The 26,642-nt window shown below is 38.5% G+C and overlaps 2 protein-coding genes across 5 annotated transcripts in view; one reads left to right on the top strand and one right to left on the bottom strand.

The window, feature by feature from the left end:
• esr2b (estrogen receptor 2b) overlaps positions 1–3,335 on the top strand; it is a 53,273-nt gene extending 49,938 nt beyond the window's left edge. For all 4 annotated transcript variants that reach the window (XM_033641812.2, XM_033641811.2, XM_033641810.2 and 1 more), the window contains one exon: positions 87–3,335. In XM_033641812.2, the coding sequence (XP_033497703.1) occupies positions 87–150 (64 nt within the window). In that variant the 3' untranslated portion in view covers positions 151–3,335. The remainder of the gene's footprint in view (positions 1–86) is intronic.
• syne2b (spectrin repeat containing, nuclear envelope 2b) overlaps positions 3,241–26,642 on the bottom strand; it is a 220,340-nt gene continuing 196,938 nt past the window's right edge. The window contains exons 117-129 of the mRNA XM_078175419.1: positions 23,550–23,732; positions 22,501–22,638; positions 22,181–22,375; positions 21,737–22,040; positions 20,787–20,923; positions 20,556–20,685; positions 20,199–20,410; positions 19,910–20,110; positions 19,616–19,744; positions 17,788–17,979; positions 17,159–17,233; positions 6,567–6,619; positions 3,241–6,439 (exon numbers count right to left, since the gene is read on the bottom strand). Of these exons, the coding sequence (XP_078031545.1) occupies positions 6,229–6,439; positions 6,567–6,619; positions 17,159–17,233; positions 17,788–17,979; positions 19,616–19,744; positions 19,910–20,110; positions 20,199–20,410; positions 20,556–20,685; positions 20,787–20,923; positions 21,737–22,040; positions 22,181–22,375; positions 22,501–22,638; positions 23,550–23,732 (2,160 nt within the window). The 3' untranslated portion in view covers positions 3,241–6,228. The remainder of the gene's footprint in view (positions 6,440–6,566; positions 6,620–17,158; positions 17,234–17,787; positions 17,980–19,615; positions 19,745–19,909; positions 20,111–20,198; positions 20,411–20,555; positions 20,686–20,786; positions 20,924–21,736; positions 22,041–22,180; positions 22,376–22,500; positions 22,639–23,549; positions 23,733–26,642) is intronic.

Genomic DNA, 26,642 nt, shown 5'->3' with positions numbered 1-26,642 from the left:
GTGCAGTTGAACGGAAAAGATTTACTTGAGTAAATGTACTCATCTGCTTCACCTCTGGTAAATAACTGTATAACTCTCCCTCACAGTTACAGCCATCCGAGCACTGGTCAGTGGATACAGGAGACGCAGGTCCATCAGTGGAACCAGTAGACTACATCATGGCTGATCGAGTTGCCATGGAAACTGCCTGATAAGGGTGACAGGACTAAAAAGAGACTAAACTGAGACTGAACCCTTAATGGCTCTCCGTCCCCCAAAGATCGTGAAGAGGAAGAGAAGAGGAAAAACACAAAAAAAAGGATTTTAAAAAGTGCTTTTGTGAGGTAACATTTTTTTTCTCCTGTCGAGATGTTTTTAGTCTTTGAAAAAAAAAAAGTTTTGATCGAATGTATATTTTGCGTGCATTAATATTTCTTGTGAATGTGCACTACAGTCGGTGTTCGCGAGGACATCGCTGAACCTCTGCCAGTCAGTTCGAGCTCTTTTTTGATATACTGTATTTGTATCTCGTTTTTCACCTTGGTGTAACGTCAGAACAAACTACGATCTGCAGTGACTCACAGAAAGGTGCATGTAGTCAACACGGTTCACATCCATTCTCATAAGGGTTGTTGGTCATACAGCTAAAAGAAAAAAGGGGGCAGTGTTTTCTATCACTGTGGTGTTTTTCTCCTTCACTACTTCTGTGTACTTTGGTGTTTTAATCTGTGCCTGTTCATCCAGGATTTTTCTACTCTCTTTGTACAAACTACAAGTTGCAGTGGAGTCAAGATGCAGCAGTTTGTGGCCTTTTAACACGATGACTGTTAACACTAGCTTTCTTCTCTGTACATCTGGTTAAACTAAGGCTGGATTTACACACTGCATGTGTGGCAAAGATTCAATCTAGGAAACACACCTCACCTGTTGGTTTGTGGACTGCTCTGAAGCCTCAGTTTGGCATTTTGGATGAGCACCTAAACCATTATCTGTATCTGTATCTGTTCCACAGACTAAATTATCTGTATAATGTACCTGGAATGGGTGGGGTTAGAACCGGGTGTGGGTGTGGCTTAAACTGGAAATGGGTGGGACCAAACCAGAAGTTATGTTGAGCCTGTAACTAATTAGTTGCTACTTCATTACTAATTATTTATTAGAAAACTACTTACAGAACAAACACAGGATTGAGCTACCCATATAAGGATTTTCCTTCATCACTGGTGCAGATATTGACACATTTTACGTACTCGTAGAAAGTACATTATCTGTACCGGATTCACCAAAAATTTGTTTAATTTTTTCTCTTAAACCCCTGCCACCAGCAAAACTGAACAAAGTCTAATTTAACTTGACAGACTTCGGTTGATGACAGGCTAAACTCTTAAAAGGTAAATGTAAATATATCGAACAGATAACAGTACGCTATATTTCGTGCCACAACATCAGCATTACCTTCCACATAATGATTTGTTACTTTTGACCCTGCACGCCCTGCTCTTACGCATTCTCCCTCTCAAACACATCAGCCCGTCCGCGTCTGTCGTTTTTCCAGTCTACTTAACATGAAACCGACTGTGTTCCCATGGTAACTGGAAAATATGACACCTACAGTAGCTTATAAAATAGCTGTGTGAGGCACTGAATTTGATCAATTCTGTGGTTTTTTAGACCACAAATGAGATAAGAATTAGCTCGTTAGCACACCCCATGGAACTCTACCAGCAGCAGCACTGGGTCAAACTTGTGTAACAGCAGCAACAGAAAGTTTGCAGATCAAGCACACAGCACCAACCATCAACCCAGTCAGCATGGAGACATCTGAAGTGGTGTTTTGAACATACCTACCAAAATTTACGTGAATGGGCCAGATGGTGGAGCTGTAAGGCTGACATTGGAAAGGCTACGCCCCTCACTCATTGAGCCCGAATAATTTGAAATGTGACACGCACGTCCAGCTTAATAGCTCTACAAAAATGCCTCTTGGACCGTTGGATGTTCGGCCTCCTGAATTGTTTTAAAAACGGTCAAATGAATAGAACTTGAATTCGATGAAGATCGATCAAATGATGAAAGATCGGCATTAATGACAAACCTTGGCAAGGGTAGGATTTAGCAGGAAATAGGCCATAACTTGAGTGTCCTTTGAGCAGTCCAGATTAAACGAATTAGCAGCTTTGCTACAATCCGGCATGTTTACAGAGATGTTTGATCAGTGTTCATTAATGTGCATTGTCCCTATCCAAATAAAGTAAACTAAACTAAACGTGATGGACACCTTAAGTACTAACATCTGAACGTACAGACCGAGTTTCGTTCATTTCTGATAAAAGGGGGCGAGTGGTGAGATTTTTTGTGCTGTTATTAAAATGCTGCTTACATTGTAATGGTGGGACTTCTTTAGACAAATAAAAAAGCAGAACGTATTTTGCTCAGTCTTGTGAAGCTAAAAACCTGCTTTCTTCTGTTGGCTGAAAGGGCTTGAACCCTTGGATTGACGCTTGCGGCTATATTATTAGTTGTTGCTATTATTATTGAATCCGAAGTACTTACAGATTTTCTCTGAACATTCCCTTTTTGTTTTAGGAATTAGATTTGCATATTGGAAGTTTTGTCTTTGCCCTATTTAACCTAATTAAACATGATGAAATTATCAGTGTCCTTCACATTGATTTATGCACTTCCCAAATGGATACCACATGAACAAAGAGCTGAATATAAGCATGAGTCCAGAACTGGCTTGTTTTGTTGTTCTTGGCTTCACAGACACCAGAAACTGTTGGCTTAAACTTTCTGTCCTCTTACACGTTTAAAGCCTCGTGTTTTATTTGCTATGGTGGTTTTGATTATGTTCTCATTAACCACACCACTGTTCTCCTGGAGGAAGAAACCAGTCACTTATTTTGCACCATCCAAGTTTGAATCACTTTGCTTTGATCGGGCCAAACAAACTGAAAGAGTCGATCCTTCACAAAATTGGATTTGTCCCCCAAACGCATCATTTAGGTCCTTTTTGGACGTCTCCTCAAGAGCTGTACCACTTTTCTGCCAATGTAAATCCAGCCTCAGTGCCAGAATGTCCTACTACTGCTGATAGACAGATACATGTTCACTATCCTTTCTTTCCTGATGTCTGTAGCTTGTACATGCACGCACACACGCACACACACACACATTCATATCTTGTGTAAGTTTCTGCCTGTCCGTTCTGAGCCTGGGTCTTTCTCTAACCCAGCGATACCGTAAACACACAACCACAAATCATGGCAAACACAGTTTATTGTCAATCAAAAAAAAGGACAATCTATACATCCCATAAATAAGAGTTCACAAAATAAATCAAACTTTACACACTGTTTGTTGTTTGTTTCTGTTCTGCTGAGTGTGAGGTGAGGCTGAGAGTATGTACAAATCAGGATCAAACACTGAAGTTCAAATCAAATCACACACACTTTTTAACATTTAGGATCCATAATAATAACATTTAATGATCTTTGATTGTGCATGTACACAGCTACATTTAATGCCCAAAGGATCACTTACATTCATGTTCTACTCCAAGTCTGACTCGTGAGGTTTTGACACTGGTCCTTCAACTGCATGACTCAAGAGTTTTAAAGCAGCGTTCAGGTAAATCACTCATTTACTTTATAATATAAACCAAAAGCTGTACTTTTAAATGTCAGGTTTTGTTTTAACCTGTTGGATGTGTCATGTCTGCAGGGCTTTACTCCACAGGGCTCGGAGGACTTGGGACAGCATTGGGTAAGTTCTAAACTTATAAACTTCGTAAAAGGGTAAAGTATAGATCATTTAACATAAGATGACTCAGCCATTTAGTTGTTAATGTCTCAACACAGGACTTATTATCAAATCCCAACACAGATGAACCTCTCTTTAGAACGTAGATAATACTTTTGATATTACAATGAATGAACTGCAACTTAAACCCACTGAGGATCAACTCCTAACTCTAGAGCTGTACTGAACTTTAAGCCTGTTACAGGTAACCGTTTTGGTTTTATAGCTGCAGAAAGATCAGTTGGCTGAATCTGTGTCTGTTGGATGTGTTAGGGCCCTGACATACCGAGCCGTCGGGTGATGCTGGTGAGCATCTTTCCCTTGGTTTTGTGCTGTGTCCTGTACTGTACTGTTGGCACTAGTTGGCCCTTGTCTTCTGTTGTTCGGATGCTTCAGCGCGTTGAAATGTTGCCGCGCCCTGTGGAGCCTGTCGGTGAGTGAAATCACTGTTTGTTTTCCTCACTTCTGTTTTATCTTCTCGCACACTGAGCTGAACTGCCAATCAAAGGACTAGAGTCCGGAGGGTATAAGATCGACTTGCTATTTTTGGTACGATTTTTTTTTTTTAAACTGTTGATCTTTCAGCAGAAACGGTTCGTACTTGTTTGTGTTTGTTTGCTAGCACACAGTAAATAGCCTTTGTTCCGTCAGCATCAGGTTGTGTTGTTAATATGCTAACTGGCTAACTAGCATGTCGAGTCCGTCCTATCCAGGCCTCCTGGAAGTGCCCCAGGCTTTGAAGCCAATTTTCATAATGGCCAAACCACATAACTACAACTTTTGGGTCCGTCACATGGTGCCATGGGACCCAAATAGACTTTTCCCAATGACAGGAAAGAGACAGCTGTAAATCAGTGGATACATTATTTTGAGAGAGTCAGCCCCTGTGAAGTGGCTCATTTCAAGATCAGGATTTAATCCATTTGGTCCACTTTCATTTCTAAAGTGTAAAAGAGACGCATGATTAAATATTTGTCACCATTCAAGTTAGCAGAGCGCTAAATCTGAAGGTAACAGCTCGGCTGCCGCAAGTCTCTAGTGTGCTTGCTCTGTGGGCCCCACAGTATGGAGATCTGGGTACTTTAATACCGCAGACACTGAGCTTTTTTGGCTTCACGCGCAACTTTTATAGAAATGAATGGGGGCCGACCTCCAATGCTGTATCCAGTTCTCTTTATACACCCATGGTCCTGTTGGTCTTCTAGTTCCCCTTTCTGAATGACGAATACAGACTACTGCCGCCTGCTGCTATGGAGAGTTATTTCCTCTCATGCAGGCACATGAATGTACATGCGAGTTGGCTGTTGGTTATAGTCATTGTGGTGTGTTCAAGTGCAGCTTTGTGGCTGAGAAGCAGGCGATGTGAGGTAACGGAACAGTCGGCTTTCCTCGCTACTAGCTCCTTGATGCTGGTTTGGTGTGCCTGGGCCTCATGTAGGCAGTTTGTAATGCTACCATGTTGGCTGAAAGTACTTGCTGTTGTTTTAGCAAGGTATGTTTTGACACTTTCTGCCCCCTGGTGGTCAAGAATTACATAATGCCAATCTTTTAGGTTCAGCGATCTGCTAAAATACTTGAACCTCCAAGCCACTGGTCATAAAGTTCACACACTCATAGGAACAAATCTCAAACTGTAAAATCAAATTACTTTGATTATATTTCAGTGCCACACTCAAACTTAAATGCAGAAACAATAATTTAGCTATTTCTTTCTCAGTAGTTTGCCCTTATATACAAAAATCATCAGTAACATAAAGAACATTATCTGATAAACTTACGGTTGTTCAGTTGGCTACAGAAAGGCATGTCTGCAGATGAGTCACTGCCATCATTTAAAAAAAAAAAATTCATCTTACAGATCATTTCTTCTTAAATATCTCTAAATCAACTCTTCTGTACAAAATGTGCTAACAACAAGAGGCTGCCTTCTATGAAAAACAGTACAAATAGCTGCAGTGGTAGAAAATGGCTGGTGTACTTAATTTCTGGATGCTTTGGTAAGAACTGTCGTTTATCCTTCAGATTAGATCCCACAGACTGTAGTGAAAGTACAAAAATGAAAATATACTGTAGGTATTAAAATAAATCTCAAGACCTTTTTCTCTTTGCACCGTGTGTTGGAGATGTTTGGTGGGGACGTTAGACAGTGACTCTACATATAAAAATGACAAAACTTTAAAACAAACCAGTGATATGGCTTCTTTTTGTTTAACTGTGGAACTCCACAATCAATAAATACGTATTTAAATACACCAATAATATTTAGTTTAAAAAAAAAGAAAAAAAAGATGAGGCCTCTACACCTGAAGGGTGGTGCCTCCTTGTGTGGCAGGGAGAAGGTGTCTTTAAATGTACACCATCACACTGTGAAGGATTACAACCTCACATTTGATTAAGTCCGTCAGTCCTCCCCAGATCATGGGAACTCGCTGGGTGTTGTGGCAGTGCTCATGTGGGCGGAGGGCCGTTGGTGTAGCGCAGCATGGGGTAGAAGGAGCGGGCGAAGTTGTTGGACAGTGTACAGCTGTAGTTCTCTTCAGACAGAGGCACCAGGCAGGCCAGAACCAGCAGCATGAAGAAGAGCAGGTGTAGGGGGAAGGCAGCTCGTAGAACCCGGTAGAAGAAGGGTCTCTGTGGGGAAGAATCCCTCCTCTCCTCCCTGGATGGGAACAGATGTTATGGTTGTGGGTAAAAGATCAGTTTTGCAGTAGTTTCACATACAAAATAACGTAACTTGCAATTAAAAAAATCAAGTAATACACAAACTGAAGTTAGATTAACTTTACCTTCTTGTGGCAGGCTGTCCAACTGCAGCTGCCTGTAGACCTGCAGCCTCCTCCTAAGGAAAGAAGTCAAAGATGTTAATCACTTGTTATCACTTACTCCAACTCATTACCTCACCTCTATAACAGAAACAATAAACAAGTACAATTTTCCACTTGTCCAACACTGTGGCCGAGAGTGCTATTGAAATCATTAATTTAAGTAAAAGTAGAAATACCCCGTGGCATGTTTTCTTAAGATATGTACATTTGTGTTAGAGGTTCAAATAATGTAAAGAGGGTCCAGTTTGCACTAGGGCTGTCAACGAATATTCTAAATTTGAATTTAAATTCGAATTTGAAAAAAAAAATTGGACCTTCGAATGTGAAAATTGATATTCGATTGTGGAGAAGAAAAAAAAAAACCACCGCAGCTGTCCTCTTTGCAAGTGGGCGTTGGCCTGGGCCGCTGCACTGAAAGCACTGCATAAGGCCACACCTCATGTGGAGGTGCTGCGAAGTGCAGCGCACCGAAATTCTTGCACGAGCCAGAGCACTTCCGTTCACATCAGACGCGCATTTCTCCATGCTGGTCGACAAGCGTTTCTGCTCCCAGCTGTTGTTTCTGTCACCCGGCTTGACGCATTCGCTCGCGGCTCGCGCAGAAAATAGACCAGAGCCGGCCACGGAGCTGTGCGGCGCGGCGGATGACAACGGTTAACATGGGCACCGAAAGGAAACTGGCTTCACTTCGAGGCTCTTCGCAGCGCTTCCGTGAGCGGTGTGGCCTGACGGGTCGGGGGTCCTTGTATTAGTTTGAACTCTTGTGGACATAATGCGAAAAAAAAAATTCGAATGGTTCGAACCTATGAGTTATTTTTAGAAGGAATATTCGAATGTCATTTTTGAGCAATTTTGACAGCCCTAGTTTGCACATTGGGAATTTTTTATGAAATTTTCACGTTTTGACGACATGCTATACTATGACTTTTTTTTCATCATTTTTGACGTCATGCTATACTATGACTTTTTCCATCATTTTGGATGACATGCTATACTATGACTTTTTTCATCATTTTGGACGACATGCTATACTATGACTTTTTTCATCATTTTTGACGACATGCTATACTATGACTTTTTTCATCATTTTGGACGACATGCTATACTATGACTTTTTCCATCATTTTGGATGACATGCTATACTATGACTTTTTTCATCATTTTGGACGACATGCTATACTATGACTTTTTCCATCATTTTGGACGACATGCTATACTATGACTTTTTCCATCATTTTGGACGACATGCTATACTATGACTTTTTCCATCATTTTTGACGACATGCTATACTAAGACTTTTTCCATCATTTTGGACGACATGCTATACTATGACTTTTTCCATCAATTTTGACGACATGCTATACTATGACTTTTTTCATCATTTTGGACGACATGCTATACTAAGACTTTTTTCATCATTTTGGACGACATGCTATACTATGACTTTTTTCATCATTTTGGACGACATGCTATACTATGACTTTTTTCATCATTTTTGACGACATGCTATACTAAGACTTTTTCCATCATTTTGGACGACATGCTATACTATGACTTTTTCCATCATTTTTGACGACATGCTATACTATGACTTTTTTTCATCATTTTGGACGACATGCTATACTAAGACTTTTTGTCATCATTTTTGACGTCATGCTATACTATGACTTTTTTCATCATTTTGGACGACATGCTATACTAAGACTTTTTGTCATCATTTTTGACGACATGCTATACTATGACTTTTTTTCATCATTTTGGACGACATGCTATACTATGACTTTTTCCATCAATTTTGACGACATGCTATACTATGACTTTTTTCATCATTTTTGACGACATGCTATACTAAGACTTTTTTCATCATTTTGGACGACATGCTATACTATGACTTTTTTCATCATTTTTGACGACATGCTATACTGAGACTTTTTCCATCATTTTGGACGACATGCTATACTATGACTTTTTCCATCATTTTTGACGACATGCTATACTATGACTTTTTTTCATCATTTTGGACGACATGCTATACTAAGACTTTTTGTCATCATTTTTGACGTCATGCTATACTAAGACTTTTTTCATCATTTTGGACGACATGCTATACTAAGACTTTTTGTCATCATTTTTGACGACATGCTATACTATGACTTTTTTTCATCATTTTGGACGACATGCTATACTAAGACTTTTTGCCATCATTTTTGACGACATGCTATACTATGACTTTTTTTCATCATTTTGGACGACATGCTATACTATGACTTTTTTCATCATTTTGGACGACATGCTATACTATGACTTTTTCCATCATTTTTGACGACATGCTATACTATGACTTTTTTCATCATTTTGGACGACATGCTATACTATGACTTTTTTCATCATTTTGGACGACATGCTATACTATCACTTTTTCCATCATTTTTGACGACATGCTATACTATGACTTTTTTCATCATTTTGGACGACATGCTATACTATGACTTTTTTTTCATCATTTTGGACGACATGCTATACTATGACTTTTTCCATCATTTTTGACGACATGCTATACTAAGACTTTTTTTCATCATTTTTGACGTCATGCTATACTATGACTTTTTTTCATCATTTTTGACGTCATGCTATACTATGACTTTTTTCATCATTTTGGACGACATGCTATACTAAGACTTTCTGTCATCATTTTTGACGTCATGCTATACTATGACTTTTTTTCATCATTTTTGACGTCATGCTATACTATGACTTTTTTCATCATTTTGGACGACATGCTATACTATGACTTTTTTCATCATTTTTGACAACATGCTATACTATGACTTTTTCCATCATTTTTGACGACATGCTATACTAAGACTTTTTTTCATCATTTTTGACGTCATGCTATACTATGACTTTTTTCATCATTTTGGACGACATGCTATACTATGACTTTTTTCATCATTTTTGACGACATGCTATACTATGGCGTTTTCCATCATTTTGGACGACATGCTATACTATGACTTTTTTCATCATTTTTGACGACATGCTATACTATGGCGTTTTCCATCATTTTGGACGACATGCTATACTATGACTTTTTTCCATCATTTTGGACGACATGCTATACTAAGACTTTTTTCATCATTTTTGACAACATGCTATACTAACTAAGACTTTTTCCATCATTTTTGACGACATTCTATACTATGGCGTTTTTATCACTTTTTTCAACATATTATACTATGGCGTTTTTATCACTTCTCATTCGGAATGAAATAAATCTGAATGAAATCATTCAGAATTAAAGTCTTTCCAGGTAGTTTACATGGGAAATATTCATTCCGAATGAGGGTTTACATGGGAGATCAGTTCAGTCGCCTGTATTCAGGTCTGTGCAAGGTTTGGGGCAGGGAAGGTTTCTGATTGGATAGGGGTGGGGCGGATGTTATGTGTTTACGTTTACCGGAAGAAAACACTGTAGTCCTCGCTCCGGATAACAAGATGCTTGACGGCGCCGTTCTTAGTGCGTTTTTCGGGCTTGTTTTGCTTATATTCGTGAAGCAGCAGTACGACAACAACCTTGTTCTGCTAATGCTTCGTCTGTTGAGGAGGAGAAGGGAGGTAGAAGGTCAAAGAAGAGAGATAGAAGACCGTGCTGTGGCGAATGGAAACCGATGAGTGCAACAAGTCCAACTGTTCTATCTCAGCCTGTTGCTATGCAGCCCGTTGCTATGCGCGCTATATACGTCATCGCGCCAGAAGGGCAAGGAAACGAGCATGCGCAGAAAGACCGGAATGAATTTAAAGAGGAATGAGTGTATACATGCACACAAAATTCTTTCATTCGGAATGACAAACGGAATAAACCACCCCCTTTAATCGGATTTAATTTTCAATCGGAATGACCGTTTACATGATCACTTTTAATCAGAATGGCCTTTCATTCAGATTAAAAGTGGAATTAAACTGTGCATGTAAACGTACTGAATGTTGGGATGGGGCTCTGACACCTGGACAGTATCTACACCAACTGCCTGAGAAAGAGAGCCAGCAGCTTGTCCAAAGACAGAAGTCATCTCAGCCACCCACAGTTTGAACCACTGACTGAGGAAAAGCTTCTTCCCCGAAGCTGTGGCCCCCATTATACCTCACAACCCCCTACCCCACCCACCCACAACAGTAACTCAGACTGATAACACACCCACCTTTAGGAATGACTACTGATGCAATATTGCACCATTAGATCCAGCAGAGCGTCTCCTCAGGGACTGCTTTTACATGTTAATATATGTATGTGGCTGTCCTGCAGATACTATGAAAGTAGTACTTGTTTGTGTCATATGTATTTATGTGTTTGTTTAAATGTTGATCCTTGCACAGATGTCACTCAAAGCTTTGTTGTACCTTGTAAATTGACAATAAAGTCCATTCTGCTATATAAAGTCCATTCTTGTACTTTTTTCGAAATACTACTATGAAGGTTTTTTTTTTTTCACTTTTTTTTGACATACTATGATATTTTTACCACTTTTTTCGACATACTATACTATGGCGTTTTTACCACTTTTTCTGACATACTATACTATGGCGTTTTTACCACTTTTTCTGACATACTATACTATGGCGTTTTTACCACTTTTTTCGACATACTATACTATGGCGTTTTTACCACTTTTTTCGACATACTATACTATGGCGTTTTTACCACTTTTTCTGACATACTATACTATGGCATTTTTACCACTTTTTTCAACATAGTATACTATGACTTTTTTTTATCACTTTTGTCGACATGCTATACTATGGTGTTTTTACCACTTTTTTCAACACACTACACTGTGACTTTTTTATCACTTTTTCGACATACTATACTATGGCATTTTTACCACTTTTGTCAACATACTATACTATGGGATTTTTATCACTTTTTTCGACATACTATACTTTGGGATTTTTATCACTTTTTTCGACATACTATACTATGGCGTTTTAATCACTTTTTCGACATACTATGATATTTTCACCATTTTTTGCGACATACTATGGCCTTTTTTTTTTTTTTTTTAAACTTTTCGACATACTATACTATGATATTTTTACCACTTTTTTCGACATTACTATACTATGATATTTTTACCATTTTTTCGACATACTATACTATGGCATTTTTACCACTTTTTTCAACATAGTATACTATGACTTTTTTTATCACTTTCGTCGACATACTATACTATGATATTTTTACCATTTTTTGCGACATACTATACTATGGCATTTTTATCACTTTCTTTGACATACTATGATATTTTTACCACTTTTTTCGACATACTATACTATGATATTTTTACCATTTTTTGCGACATACTATACTATGGCATTTATTTTTTTTGACATACTATACTATGGCATTTTTACCACTTTTGTCAACATACTATACTATGGCATTTTTACCACTTTTGTCGATATAGTATACTATGGCATTTTTACCACTTTTTTCGACATACTATACTGTGACTTTATCACTTTTGTCGACATGCTATACTAGGGTGTTTTTACCACTTTTTTCAACACACTATACTGTGACTTTTTTATCACTTTTTCGACATACTATACTATGGCATTTTTACCACTTTTGTCGACATACTATACTATGGCATTTTTACCAATTTTGTCGACATATACTATGGTGTTTTTACCACTTTTGTCGACATACTATACTATGGGATTTTTATCACTTTTTTCGACATACTATACTTTGGGGTTTTTATCACTTTTTTCGACATACTATACTTTGGGGTTTTTATCACTTTTTTCGACATACTATACTATGGCGTTTTAATCACTTTTTCGACATACTATACTATGATATTTTTACCACTTTTGTCGACATACTATACTATGGCCTTTTTTTTTTTTTTTTTTTTTTTTTTTTACTTTTTTCGACATACTATACTATGATATTTTTATCACTTTCTTCGACATACTATACTATGATATTTTTACCACTTTTTTTGATATACTATACTATGGGATTTTTATCACTTTTTTCGACATACTATACTATGGTATTTTTACCACTTTTGTCGACATACTATACTATGGGATTTTTATCACTTTTTTCGACATACTATACTTTGGGGTTTTTATCACTTTTTTCGACATACTATACTATGGCATTTTTAACACTTTTTGACATACTATACTATGGCGTTTTAATCACTTTTTCGACATACTATACTATGATATTTTCACCATTTTTTGCGACATACTATACTATGGCCTTTTTTTTTTTTTTAAACTTTTTTCGACATACTATACTATGATATTTTTACCACTTTTTTCGACATTACTATGATATTTTTACCATTTTTTCGACATACTGTACTATGGCATTTTTACCACTTTTTTCAACATAGTATACTATGACTTTTTTTTTTATCACTTTTGTCGACATACTATACTATGATATTTTTACCATTTTTTGCGACATACTATACTATGGCATTTTTATCACTTTCTTTGACATACTATACTGTGACTTTATCGCTTTTGTCGACATGCTATACTATGGTGTTTTTACCACTTTTTTCAACACACTATACTGTGACTTTTTTATCACTTTTTCGACATACTATACTATGGCATTTTTACCACTTTTGTCGACATATACTATGGTGTTTTTACCACTTTTGTCGACATACTATACTATGGAATTTTTATCACTTTTTTCGACATACTATACTTTGGGGTTTTTATCACTTTTTTCGACATACCATACTTTGGGGTTTTTATCACTTTTTTCGACATACTATACTATGGCGTTTTAATCACTTTTTCGACATACTATACTATGATATTTTCACCATTTTTTGCGACATACTATACTATGGCCTTTTTTTTAAAAAAAAAAAACTTTTTTCGACATACTATACTATGATATTTTTACCACTTTTTCGACATACTATACTATGATATTTTTACCATTTTTTCGACATACTATACTATGGCATTTTTACCACTTTTGTCGACATACTATACTATGGCCTTTTTTTTTTTTTTTTTTTTTTTTTTTTTACTTTTTTCGACATACTATACTATGATATTTTTATCACTTTCTTCGACATACTATACTATGATATTTTTACCACTTTTTTCGATATACTATACTATGGGATTTTTATCACTTTTTTCGACATACTATACAATGGTATTTTTACCACTTTTGTCGACATACTATACTATGGGATTTTTATCACTTTTTTCGACATACTATACTTTGGGGTTTTTATCACTTTTTTCGACATACTATACTATGGCATTTTTAACACTTTTCGACATACTATACTATGGCGTTTTAATCACTTTTTCGACATACTATACTATGATATTTTCACCATTTTTTGCGACATACTATACTATGGCCTTTTTTTTTTTTTTTAAACTTTTTTCGACATACTATACTATGATATTTTTACCACTTTTTTCGACATTACTATGATATTTTTACCATTTTTTCGACATACTGTACTATGGCATTTTTACCACTTTTTTCAACATAGTATACTATGACTTTTTTTTTTATCACTTTTGTCGACATACTATACTATGATATTTTTACCATTTTTTGCGACATACTATACTATGGCATTTTTATCACTTTCTTTGACATACTATACTGTGACTTTATCGCTTTTGTCGACATGCTATACTATGGTGTTTTTACCACTTTTTTCAACACACTATACTGTGACTTTTTTATCACTTTTTCGACATACTATACTATGGCATTTTTACCACTTTTGTCGACATATACTATGGTGTTTTTACCACTTTTGTCGACATACTATACTATGGAATTTTTATCACTTTTTTCGACATACTATACTTTGGGGTTTTTATCACTTTTTTCGACATACCATACTTTGGGGTTTTTATCACTTTTTTCGACATACTATACTATGGCGTTTTAATCACTTTTTCGACATACTATACTATGATATTTTCACCATTTTTTGCGACATACTATACTATGGCCTTTTTTTAAAAAAAAAAAAAACTTTTTTCGACATACTATACTATGATATTTTTACCACTTTTTCGACATACTATACTATGATATTTTTACCATTTTTTCGACATACTATACTATGGCATTTTTACCACTTTTGTCGACATACTATACTATGGCCTTTTTTTTTTTTTTTTTTTTTTTTTTTTTACTTTTTTCGACATACTATACTATGATATTTTTATCACTTTCTTCGACATACTATACTATGATATTTTTACCACTTTTTTCGATATACTATACTATGGGATTTTTATCACTTTTTTCGACATACTATACTATACTATGGTATTTTTACCACTTTTGTCGACATACTATACTATGGGATTTTTATCACTTTTTTCGACATACTATACTTTGGGGTTTTTATCACTTTTTTCGACATACTATACTATGGCATTTTTAACACTTTTCGACATACTATACTATGGCGTTTTAATCACTTTTTCGACATACTATACTATGATATTTTCACCATTTTTTGCGACATACTATACTATGGCCTTTTTTTTTTTTTTTAAACTTTTTTCGACATACTATACTATGATATTTTTACCACTTTTTTCGACATTACTATGATATTTTTACCATTTTTTCGACATACTGTACTATGGCATTTTTACCACTTTTTTCAACATAGTATACTATGACTTTTTTTTTTATCACTTTTGTTGACATACTATACTATGATATTTTTACCATTTTTTGCGACATACTATACTATGGCATTTTTATCACTTTCTTTGACATACTATACTGTGACTTTATCGCTTTTGTCGACATGCTATACTATGGTGTTTTTACCACTTTTTTCAACACACTATACGGTGACTTTTTTATCACTTTTTCGACATACTATACTATGGCATTTTTACCACTTTTGTCGACATATACTATGGTGTTTTTACCACTTTTGTCGACATACTATACTATGGAATTTTTATCACTTTTTTCGACATACTATACTTTGGGGTTTTTATCACTTTTTTCGACATACCATACTTTGGGGTTTTTATCACTTTTTTCGACATACTATACTATGGCGTTTTAATCACTTTTTCGACATACTATACTATGATATTTTCACCATTTTTTGCGACATACTATACTATGGCCTTTTTTTTTTTTTTTAAACTTTTTTCGACATACTATACTATGATATTTTTACCACTTTTTTCGACATACTATACTATGATATTTTTACCATTTTTTCGACATACTATACTATGGCATTTTTACCACTTTTGTCGACATACTATACTATGGCCTTTTTTTTTTTTTTTTTTTTTTTTACTTTTTTCGACATACTATACTATGATATTTTTTATCACTTTCTTCGACATACTATACTATGATATTTTTACCACTTTTTTCGACATACTATACTATGGCGTTTTTATCACTTTTTCAACATACTATACTTTGGGATTTTTATCACTTTTTTCGACATACTATACTATGGCGTTTTTATCACTTTTTCAACATACTATACTTTGGGGTTTTTATCACTTTTTTCGACATACTATACGTTTTTATCACTTTTTCGACATACTATACTGTGATATTTTTACCATTTTTTGCGACATACTATACTATGGCATTTATTTTTTTTTACTTTTTTTGACATACTGTAATATGGCATTTTTACCACTTTTTTCGACATACTATACTATGACATTTTTATCACATATCACTTTCGACATACTTTAGTATGGCTTTTTTTTTTTTAATCACTTTTGTCGACATACAATACTATGATATATTTACCACTTTTTTCAACATACTATACGTTTATTTTTTTTACTTTTTTCGACATAGTATACTATGGCATCTTTATCACTTTTTCTGACATACTATACTATAGCGTTTATCTTTTCTACTTTTTCGACATACTATACTATGGCGTTTTTACCACTTTTTTCGACATACTATACTATGGCGTTTTTACCACTTTGTTCGAGATACTATACTATGGCGTTTATTTTGTTATTTTTTTCGACATACTATACTATGACGTTTTTACCCCCTTTTTTTTTGTTTTTAAACCAAATTTTTATGCTGCAGCATACAATAACATTTTTTCAGTTTGATTAATTTTGGCATACTCTTCTATGACAGTTTAAAGTAAAACTAACCTATGATATTTTTATGGCATACTATGAGTTTATCATGAGTTTATTCATGAAATTATGCTTACTATTGTATGACATTTTTTGTTTTGATAATCAGCATGTATGTGCAGGAATGTTCGGTTGCAATTTAGCATTTTCACTGTGAAATACTGCATTTTTTACTTAAATAATTTGAATTCTTTCTACAGCACTGTAATTTTTGAGGCAATATCAATAAAATATATCCTTACATTAATCTAGACAACAAATAACCTGACCTAATGTTAGTGTTTGAGTTAAAGTTCATAAGTTACTGTGGGTCACAGTTGTAAGCCTGCAGCCTGTGGAGGGTAGAAAGGAAAGGTAAATATGAATGTACCTTGTGCAGCAGCAGAGGAGAGTGGAGTGTTCCCAGACCAATGCTGTCCAACTCCGAGCTGGTTGAGCAGGTTTCCTGACACACAGACAGCAAACAGACCATCAGATAAGACTGATGAAGGCCTTACTTTAACTTTGATAATATCTCATTTATGGTTTTTGTTTTGTGGAATCTTGAACACTAAAGTGACATACATACATTCATTTTATTTTATCTTTTTATTTCCCTCTGATACAGACAGATATTTCAACAGATGTCAGATGCTACTTGTCAGGTCAGGTTTATTTATATAAGCCAGAGTCATAAGTTTTTCCCTGCCTTAAGGTTTTCCTAGGGTTCAGTCTATAAAAACAAATGTCCATTTTACCTCTTAATTACTAAGTGATACTGACAGGCAGGTTATAAAACATTATGTAATGACCTGAGCAGTGTCTGTGGCAACAAGCACCTCAAACTGAAGGTGTGCTTTATATATGTATATGTTAAAAATGTATACAGCTGTAATTTACTTTGATCAGCTCATTACATTTTGATCTCTCGCAAATTTTAACACCATCTGTCAGGAAAAACACTGAGAGTATGAAAACTACATCACATCATAGTGTAACCAGACTGAGAGAAGGACCCACCAGTCTCCCCTGCAGCGTGTGCAGGTCAGCAGCCACCTGTCGCAGAAGGAGATGCAGTTTGTTGCCGATGACGTGGACCTTCTCCTTGGCCTCCACGCTGTCTTCTCCGGTGGCCTCCAGGAGGAGCTGAGAGGAGATCTCCTGCAGCGAGGAGACCTGCCGCTGGCGGCTGCAGAGCTCCTCCTGCAGAGCCTGCAGCAGGGGGCGACAGAGAGCACAGCAGTCAGGTCACAGCTGAGACTCAACAGACAGTTAAACATCCTGGAATTCTGTGTCTGATAAATGAGTTTCAGTTCAGTCTTCATTGGGATCAAAGTAGGGTTTGTCAAATTATTCATGTACATGTGTACATGTTCAGATTTATGCAGATTTGTTCCTGTTAAAGCTCAGGGCAGACTGGAATACACATGCCACTGATGATATTGTAACATCTGTATCTAGTAAATTAAAACTGAGCTTTGGTCAACATAAACATGTCACACCTCTGTTTTCTCTTGTCTCATTTGTTGGCTGTGAGTCTGTTTGCACAACACAGGTTTTGGTTTTTGTGAAAAACTGTGCAGCAGACATTTTTTTTCTACCTACAGTCAGGTCCATAATTATTTGGACAATGATACAGTTGTCATCATTTTGGCTCTGTACACCACCACAATGGGTTTTAAATGAAACAATGAATACCTGCTTAAAGTGCAGACTCTCAGCTTTCATTTAAGGCTTTTTTCAAAAATGTAGTATGAACCGTGTAGGAATTACAACCATTTCTTCACACAGTCCCCCGACTTTAAGGGCTCATAAGTATTTGGACAAACTAACATAATCATCAATTAAACAGTCAGTTTTAATACTTGGTTGCAAATCCTTTACAGTCAATGACTGCCTGAAGTGTTGGACACATAGGCATCATCAGATTCTGGGTTTCTTCCCTGGTGATGCTCTGCCAGCCCTTTACTGCAGCCGTCTGCACTTCCTGCTTGTGTTTTGGGTGTTTTGCCCTCAGTTTTGGCTTCAGCAAGAGAAACGCTGAAGTGTTTGGGGCGCCATTATCTGCTCAGATTCAACCAAATGCTTCAAAACTCATTAGACGATGCTTCACAGTGCAGTTGGACAATGACCTGAAGCATACTGCAAAAGCAACCAAAGACATTTTTAAGGCAAAGAAGTGGAATGTTCTGCAATGGCCAAGTCATATCATCTGACCTGAATCCAACTGAGCATGCGTTTCTCTTGCTGAAGCCAAAACTGAGGGCAAAACACCCAAAACACAAGCAGGAAGTGCAGACGGCTGCAGTAAAGGGCTGGCAGAGCATCACCAGGGAAGAAACCCAGCATCTGATGATGCCTATGTGTCCAACACTTCAGGCAGTCATTGACTGTAAAGGATTTGCAACCAAGTATTAAAACTGACTGTTTAATTGATGATTATGTTAGTTTGTCCAAATACTTATGAGCCCTTAAAGTCGGGGGACTGTGTGAAGAAATGGTTGTCATTCCTACACGGTTCATACTACATTTTTGAAAAAAGCCTTAAATGAAAGCTGAGAGTCTGCACTTTAAGCAGGTATTCATTGTTTCATTAAAAACCCATAGTGGTGGTGTACAGAGCCAAAATGACGACAACTATATCATTGTCCAAATAATTATGGACCTGACTGTAATTCCATGATTTCATGACAAATAATTGAGACAAAGTTGTATTGGGGCTGAACAATATGAAGATATTATATCAGTATCAAGATATGAGACAATATATCATGCTAGATTTTTGATATTGCTGTATTGTGATATAGCATAAATCGTGTTTTTTCCCTCCTGATGTAAATTTGCTCACCCTCAGCATGTCTCTGTGCTCCAGCAGGGCGGCGCGTGACGTCGACTGGTCGCTGACATTCACAGCGCTGAGTGTGTTCTCAGCCTGAGCGAGCCACAACAGCAGGGAGTGCAGCGTCTCATTAAACTCCTGAAGAAGAACACAGAGGTCAGAGGTCGTAGGAGCAGCTCGTCTTTCGTTATTCATTTAAATGTTAATCAAAACTATGTGTATTATTTTGACTCTGTATTCTAAGCTGTACATGTGTTCATCGATGACAGACAGGTTTAACTGCAGTGAGTGTCCATGTCTGACCTGACACTGCATGAGTGCAGAGTGCAGCCTCCTCTCCCAGCTCTCCAGGCCACTGCAGGCCTGCGTCCAGCTGTGATTGGCTGAGCTGAGAGCCTCCTGCAGCTCCCGCAGCTCGGCGCTGTCGCCCCGCAGGAAGTGGCGGCTGCTCAGGTTGGCAGAGATCATGAGACACTTGTAGCTGTTGAAGGTTTTCTGCATCTCCTAGATGAAACAGGCAGGAGATAAATATCAGTGTGGATGTGATGAAGTGTGTATCTGTCTATATGATTAGACGGTGCTGCTGCTGCACCTTATGTTTCCTGATGTTGATTTCGATGTCTCGGATACTGGTGGACGGTGCGATCCGCTGTAGCCTCTCCAGCTCTGGCAGCACCCTGCCCAACCAGGAAGTGACGTCACAGAGGTCAGAGTTCAGCTTCCGCCACTGCTCCAGGTCCTGCTTGATGTCCGTCTCGTTGTTGAACTTCTGTGCTTGTAGCAGCTCCCAGCGCTCGATCACACCTGCACAGACAGTCACAGTTAATGAAACACTGTCGAACACTGCTGTGAAGTGATTCATGATATATTGTTAGATTGTCATTTCAACTTGCAGGACCTCCATCAGAGTGACACCTCTCACTCTGCTGTTTCCTCTCAGTCAGCGTACCTGTGCTGGTCTGTTTGTCGGCCGTGCTGCTGGTCAGACCCGAACCCTCCAGCTCCTCCTCATCGTTCAGGATCAGCTTGACTCTCTTCACGGTGTTGATGCTGCCACTGCACTCCGACATCAGCTTAACCTGAACACAGTGTGCGTCCACATCACTTTAACCTCAAACACTTAAATTCCTTTGGACACAGAAGCTTTAAGATGTGTGACTCTTGGTTTGTGCGTCCTTACGTAGCCCTGCTGGTGGAATGGAGTGCTGGTGGTGTGTGTGGGAGATGAGCTCAGGCCTCGGATCATCTCTCGGGGGACTCGTTTCCTCTCTGGGGAGCCGGGCTGGTGCCAGCTAGGCGGGTCGGTCACTGACTTCACTGAGGAGAGAGAAAAGGAAAGAGTTCAGTAAAAATGTTGTAACAAATAAGAAGAAATGGAAAGAGGAGTGAAACCAAAAAGGTTAAACAATGAACCACAGAGAGAAAACAGAGCGATAATTGAAAAACAAAGACCATAAGAATCATCCCTGAGGTATCACACAGTCTTATGAACAAACAGAACACCTGACGCATGCGTAAAACTGAAGTTTCTGTCAAATACAACATGCAAAAACAGCATCAAAACAAATGGACTGCACAAGTAAACAGCACCCATTATCACATCATGCAGGTCTTTGTACTTTATATGTCATTGATATCAGTCAATGATAAATTGTCGTAGTGTGCAGCTACTCCTGTAACTGAAGGTACACAACATGAGGCAAAACTAGGAAAAACAAGGAGTCTGTGACTTAGATGAGGGATGGGGATGTGGGGTTGCTAGGAGACGGGATGCAGGCCCATAAGCACACAGTGAGGCAGACGCATGCAGCAGGCAGAGTGCCTACCCGACGCAGCTTTCACTGCTCTGACAGTCGCTCTAACAAAGGACTCTGAGCTCTCTGTGACCTTCATGTCTGTAAGAAAGAGTGGAGGTCAACAGTGTCTGGAACGAGCTCCACACGTTATGAAGCCCTGTCAAGTATACCGAAGGAATATTTCACCTCCCAAATCATCATTTATATATCACTTACTTGTTGAATTTATGGAGAAAATTTTCTACATAAACAGCTCAGGCATGCTACTCGTCCGTGCATGAGACCGTTTATGCGTTTTAAATTGTAAGGTTTTAGCAAAAATGCATGTGTTTACCTGACAGGGCGCTGAAGAAGGTGGAGTCTTCGTCGTCTTCGTGTGACGACGATCCTCCCACATCAACAGTGTGGTCCCACTCCAGCGGGATGGAGTCCACGCTAACGGGGGTCTCTCTTCCCGACCGCTCCAGAGGGGGCGCTAGGAGGTGGCACATGACCTGCCGTCCAGCTGAGACTCCACCTCCTGCTGAAACCTCCCCCTCCTTCTTCCTCGCCTCGCTCCAGGAGGTCCCGTTGGTCAGATCAGGTGAGTCGTCCAGGTCTGTGTCGTGGTCTGACAGCTCCCTCTCCTCCTCCAGAACCTACACAAACACAGAAGAAGGAATTAAGTATTTAAAGCTCATGTTGTCTGGTGAGATGTTCATCTGTCATCAATCCTGGCCTCAAACATCTGTGAGTTTGGGTGTAATTAAAAAGATAAATGTATATATTTGGCACTGACTGGGCGTCTGTTGACAAGGCGGTGGTGGAAGCGAGCCACTCTGCCGAACACCTCCTGGCAGTAGGAGTGCAGCTCCTCCAGCTCGTCCTCGATCAACACGGCGTCCAGAGGAGCGCTCTTCTGGATCAGGTTCTCCCCGAACACGATCAGGGCGTCGATCTTGTTGGTGTTGAGGGTGATCTCCTGCTGGAAGCCCTGCAGAGCGTGGCATGACGAGAAGAAAAAGATTCAGTTTGGTTAAAGATGAGAACTGGGTGCTAATTTCTGACACACTGCAGGTGATCATTTATCAAAAGTGTAACAGTCAGTAGCAGACTTACGTTCAGCTGTCTCATCTTGTCTTCGATGTCGCTCTCGGAGAAGTGCTCCACGTTGGTGAGCTGCAGGTCCATCTCTGTCAGCCAGACCAGGATCCCCTCACGAGTTCCCTCAAAGTCTTCTCTCTGAGAGGTGAAGTGCTGCAGGAAGACGGATATCATTATTGAATGCTGTTAAGATACTCAGAGCAGTATGACTAACAGTAGTTAAGAGTATTTTTAAATATCCCACGGAGAGAGACTCTCACTGCAGCCTGTTTTAGTTTGTTCTGAAAATGTCGGCGTGCAGCCTCGTTCTGTGGACGATAAACAGGAAACCCTAGGTACCATGTCTGAAGGGTTACTGTTGGCTACAAAGGTGCCATACTGAAAGTGTTTGGTGGGAACAGAGTTTATGTTACACCACTACAGAGAATAAAAATGGGAATTATTACACACATCCTCTGTCTGTGGTGCTGAACTCAAGATTTAAAGTCACAGATAAGAAAAATCGAGGAGCAAATGTATGAATTGAATGAATTCCTGATCTCAACACCATGATATATCCAATTTGAGCCCTTCTCTTCTTCCTCTCAGTCGGCCTATGTTCATTCTCTCTCGTACATTAATCACAGCTGACCCTGGTCCGCTGCACATATCTGTAAATGTGAATATGGCTTATAGGGGCCGAGCCCGCAGAGGTCAACAGCACCAGTCAGAGTTCTTTGATTACATGCAACCTTTATAAAGCAACATAAACATCCTCCATCTGCTCAACGCCACATGCCGCCATGCAAACGGCTTCCTGCCAACGTGACGCCTCGTGCCTCGTCACCGTCTGAGAGGTGACCTAAATCCTGACGGCTTAGAGCTGAGAGCGGGGAGATGCTCCACAGATCAGCTGCAGAGGGCCGACACATGCTGATGTTTACTCTCTGACAGTTGATCTCACTCATTTGTTTTCAATTTCATGTTTGTTGCTGCTGATTTATCAATCTTTAGCTGCTGTTTGAGGAAGCTTCCAACACAGCTGTAAATATATGCTGTAGTGTAAGATCTCCTCCTCGTCTCACCTTGAGTCTGCGCAGAACAGAGGCCACCCTCCTCTGCAGGCTGTCCCACCTCTGGTTTCCCTCATGGACCATGACTTTAAGTTTGCTGGCAGCATCAGTTCGGTTCTCCCGGGCCAGACGGCGATACTGTTTGTTCACCAGCTCCAGCTGTGTCAGACGCTCGTGAACCTGCCGCTGGAACGCCTGAGAGGAGAACGGAAATATGAGTACAAATGAAAAAGTCTTCTGTTGAAGTTTTCAAGAGGTCACGTAATTATTTTCAGTTGGTGTTGTGTGAGAGATTTACACAAGTTTCTCCTTAAGAGGCATTTTAGATTTCCAGATGTGGCACCCTGGATTGAACATTCAACGGCCGAAAACATTTCCATTTGGAGAAACGTGCTGCAGCTCCAGAAGCAATGCAAATTAAAAAAAAAGCTTCTGAAAATCCAAAATAAATAGAACAAAATGTATAACGGGAACAAAAACATATTTGTTTTCAGGCTTTGTATGTTTGTGACTTTGCATGGTTTCTGTATTTGCAACGTTTGTTGTGACTTTTTTTGTTTTGATTTTCTGAAGCAGATTTTTTCATTTGCAGCATGTTTCCATTGTTGTATTTATTTTGACTTTTCATATGTATCTGTTACAGGGTATATGCAGGAATCCTGAGGTTAATTTCAATACCTTTTGAAGACATTTTTAAGACCTTCCAAAAAAACCTTAAGACCTCATCGCCACTTTAAGCTGTCGTTAGCAGCAACGCGTCTTTAACTTAATAAACAGTTGTAGTTTGCAATTTAATCTATGGAGCACAAACATACAACAGAACTCAGATAAGATGAGAAGGATTTTTTATTGTCTTTTGCTCCTCTGTTTCGTCGTCGCGTGATGTCGCACAGGTACGCGCACGGCCCGAGCGGCAGTCCGAGTGTGTCTACCTACACACCGTTTGTGATAGTCACGAGGAGGAAAATAAGTTATACATTCATGGATACTTTTTGTCCAAGTTTGAATGCCAAGAAAATTTAATACTTCATAAAATTGCAATTAAGACTTTTAAATACTTTTTAAGGGCCTTCATTTTCCAACATTTGATTTAGACCCTGCAGACACCATGTTTTAACTGGCATCATTTCTGAAGCTGCAGCATGTTTCTCCTTGTGGAAATGTTTCTGGTCATTGTTGCACATTTGCCCTTGTTGGCCACCGTAGGATTGCTCCCACTTGTGAAACACTTCTCATCCAACATAAAACGTCTCTGATTGGAGCTTGAATGACTAATTGAGTGACTGATTTATGTACATAAATACGTTTTAAATTAATGCAACATCAGATTTTGAACTTAAAAGTCCAGCAGCCAACCAAAGGCTATGATCGAGGGCCAAGTCTGGATTTTTGGGAAGGGAGGGATAAAAAAAGGAAGGAAGGGAGGATAAAACCAAAAACAAAGTACACATGCTCTTTTTCTAACATTTAAATAAAGTCAGTCTACAGTCTGACAGAGTCACACACATCAGGCCTCCACCAGCAGCTGCTCCGCAGGATTAACAACCTCTCCCAGTCACTTTATGGATTTGAAGTTGACTCTAACCATTACGCTCCCACAGCTTCCATTACACGTCTCTGATGGCCAGTATGTAGGTCACTGGTCCTCCGAAGGATGAAGTGTGTTTAAATATCACCACCATCTATACTGGATCCCTGTTGCCGTGGTGATGAGGGCCCTTTGGCAGAGTCCAGATTACCAAATGCTAATCTGTGTTTCTAAATCCAGACTGACACATCAGAGGTTACCTCCGAGTGTCAGGGCAGCACAATACACCTGAACCTGACGCTGCAGCCACACTGGGACATGTGGTGTGTAAGATGAGTGTTTGAAACAGCAGAGTGAGACACAGATCTCTGTTAGTGCTGAACTCCATCTTCCAAAGCTGCGGTGCATTTCTATCATTTTATTTTCTGACAAAGTAAACAACAGCAAACTGGTCCCAGATGTTGGACACTTCCACTGGCCTGTTGTGGAACATATGAGTCCAAATGCTGCTGTGCGAAGATGGAAAATATTTCACTTTGGGCTCATTTTAAGAGGAAAGAAAACAAAAAGACACAGCTGACTGATATTAAAATGGAAAAAAGAGCAGTGCTGAATTTCTGTTTGTTGTTTCTTTGTTTTACGACATTAAGTCAAGTCAGAATAAAAAATATTAGTCTGAGTACATGTTTACTTTACTTTGTGCTTGTCAACATTTGCAAATAAAAAGATGGTATTTATAAAATCTAGAATCATAAATTACATATCTGCCTCAGTTTTATGATCTGAAGAGGGGCTTTAAAAGACTACATCAGTAGAATTAATACTCACTTTTCTTACTTTCTAATTTCATTTTTCTCAATTTGTTCTCCAACAAATTATTGGATGGTGATGTTGGTCCTTTAATTTACCCTGTAGAACATTTTGGTCCAGGCAAAATGTTGCAACTACTGGACTACTTCATTTATTGTACCCAGAGGATGAATCCTAGGGCTCTGTTTAAACAATCTATAACATGGTCTAAAGTGCATGGCATGAGAGCATATAGGGAGAGTCCAGCTCCACATCTGCTCGTCAAACGGTGCATAATCTGAGCGCAAAGTGAGGCACAAGGGGCAAAGGGGTTGTATTCAGTCCCTTAATTAATCACAGGTGTGTTTTGGGTGTAAAAATTATACAACCAATCTCCTGTCATCCTGAAAATCAAGCCTAGTAAATCTAGAAGCATCTCGATATGTAGAGGGAAGTTAAGTGATAGGAAGTTTGTCATAGATGATGAGGACATCCCAACAATTAGGGAAAAGTCAGTAAAGAGCTTAGGTAGGTGCTACAATGTAGAGTTGAATGATAAGGAACAGGTGGTGAAATTTAGAAAAGATGTGGCTGAAGGATTGGATAGAATAGATAAATCAGAACTTCCAGGAAAGTTGAAGTTGTGGTGTTTGCAATTTGGGCTATATCCTAGGTTAATGTGGCCATTGTCAGTTTATGAAATTCCAATATCTGTTGTGGAGAGAATGGAAAGGTCGGTTAGCTCCTATATTAGGAAGTGGTTGGGCGCTCCTAGGTGCCTAAGTAGT

Source organism: Epinephelus lanceolatus, chromosome 15 (assembly GCF_041903045.1).
Source record: "Epinephelus lanceolatus isolate andai-2023 chromosome 15, ASM4190304v1, whole genome shotgun sequence".
Lineage (NCBI taxonomy): Eukaryota > Metazoa > Chordata > Actinopteri > Perciformes > Serranidae > Epinephelus > Epinephelus lanceolatus.
The sequence above is the reverse complement of the archived record's forward strand: the minus strand, read 5'-3'. Positions and strand labels throughout refer to the sequence as shown.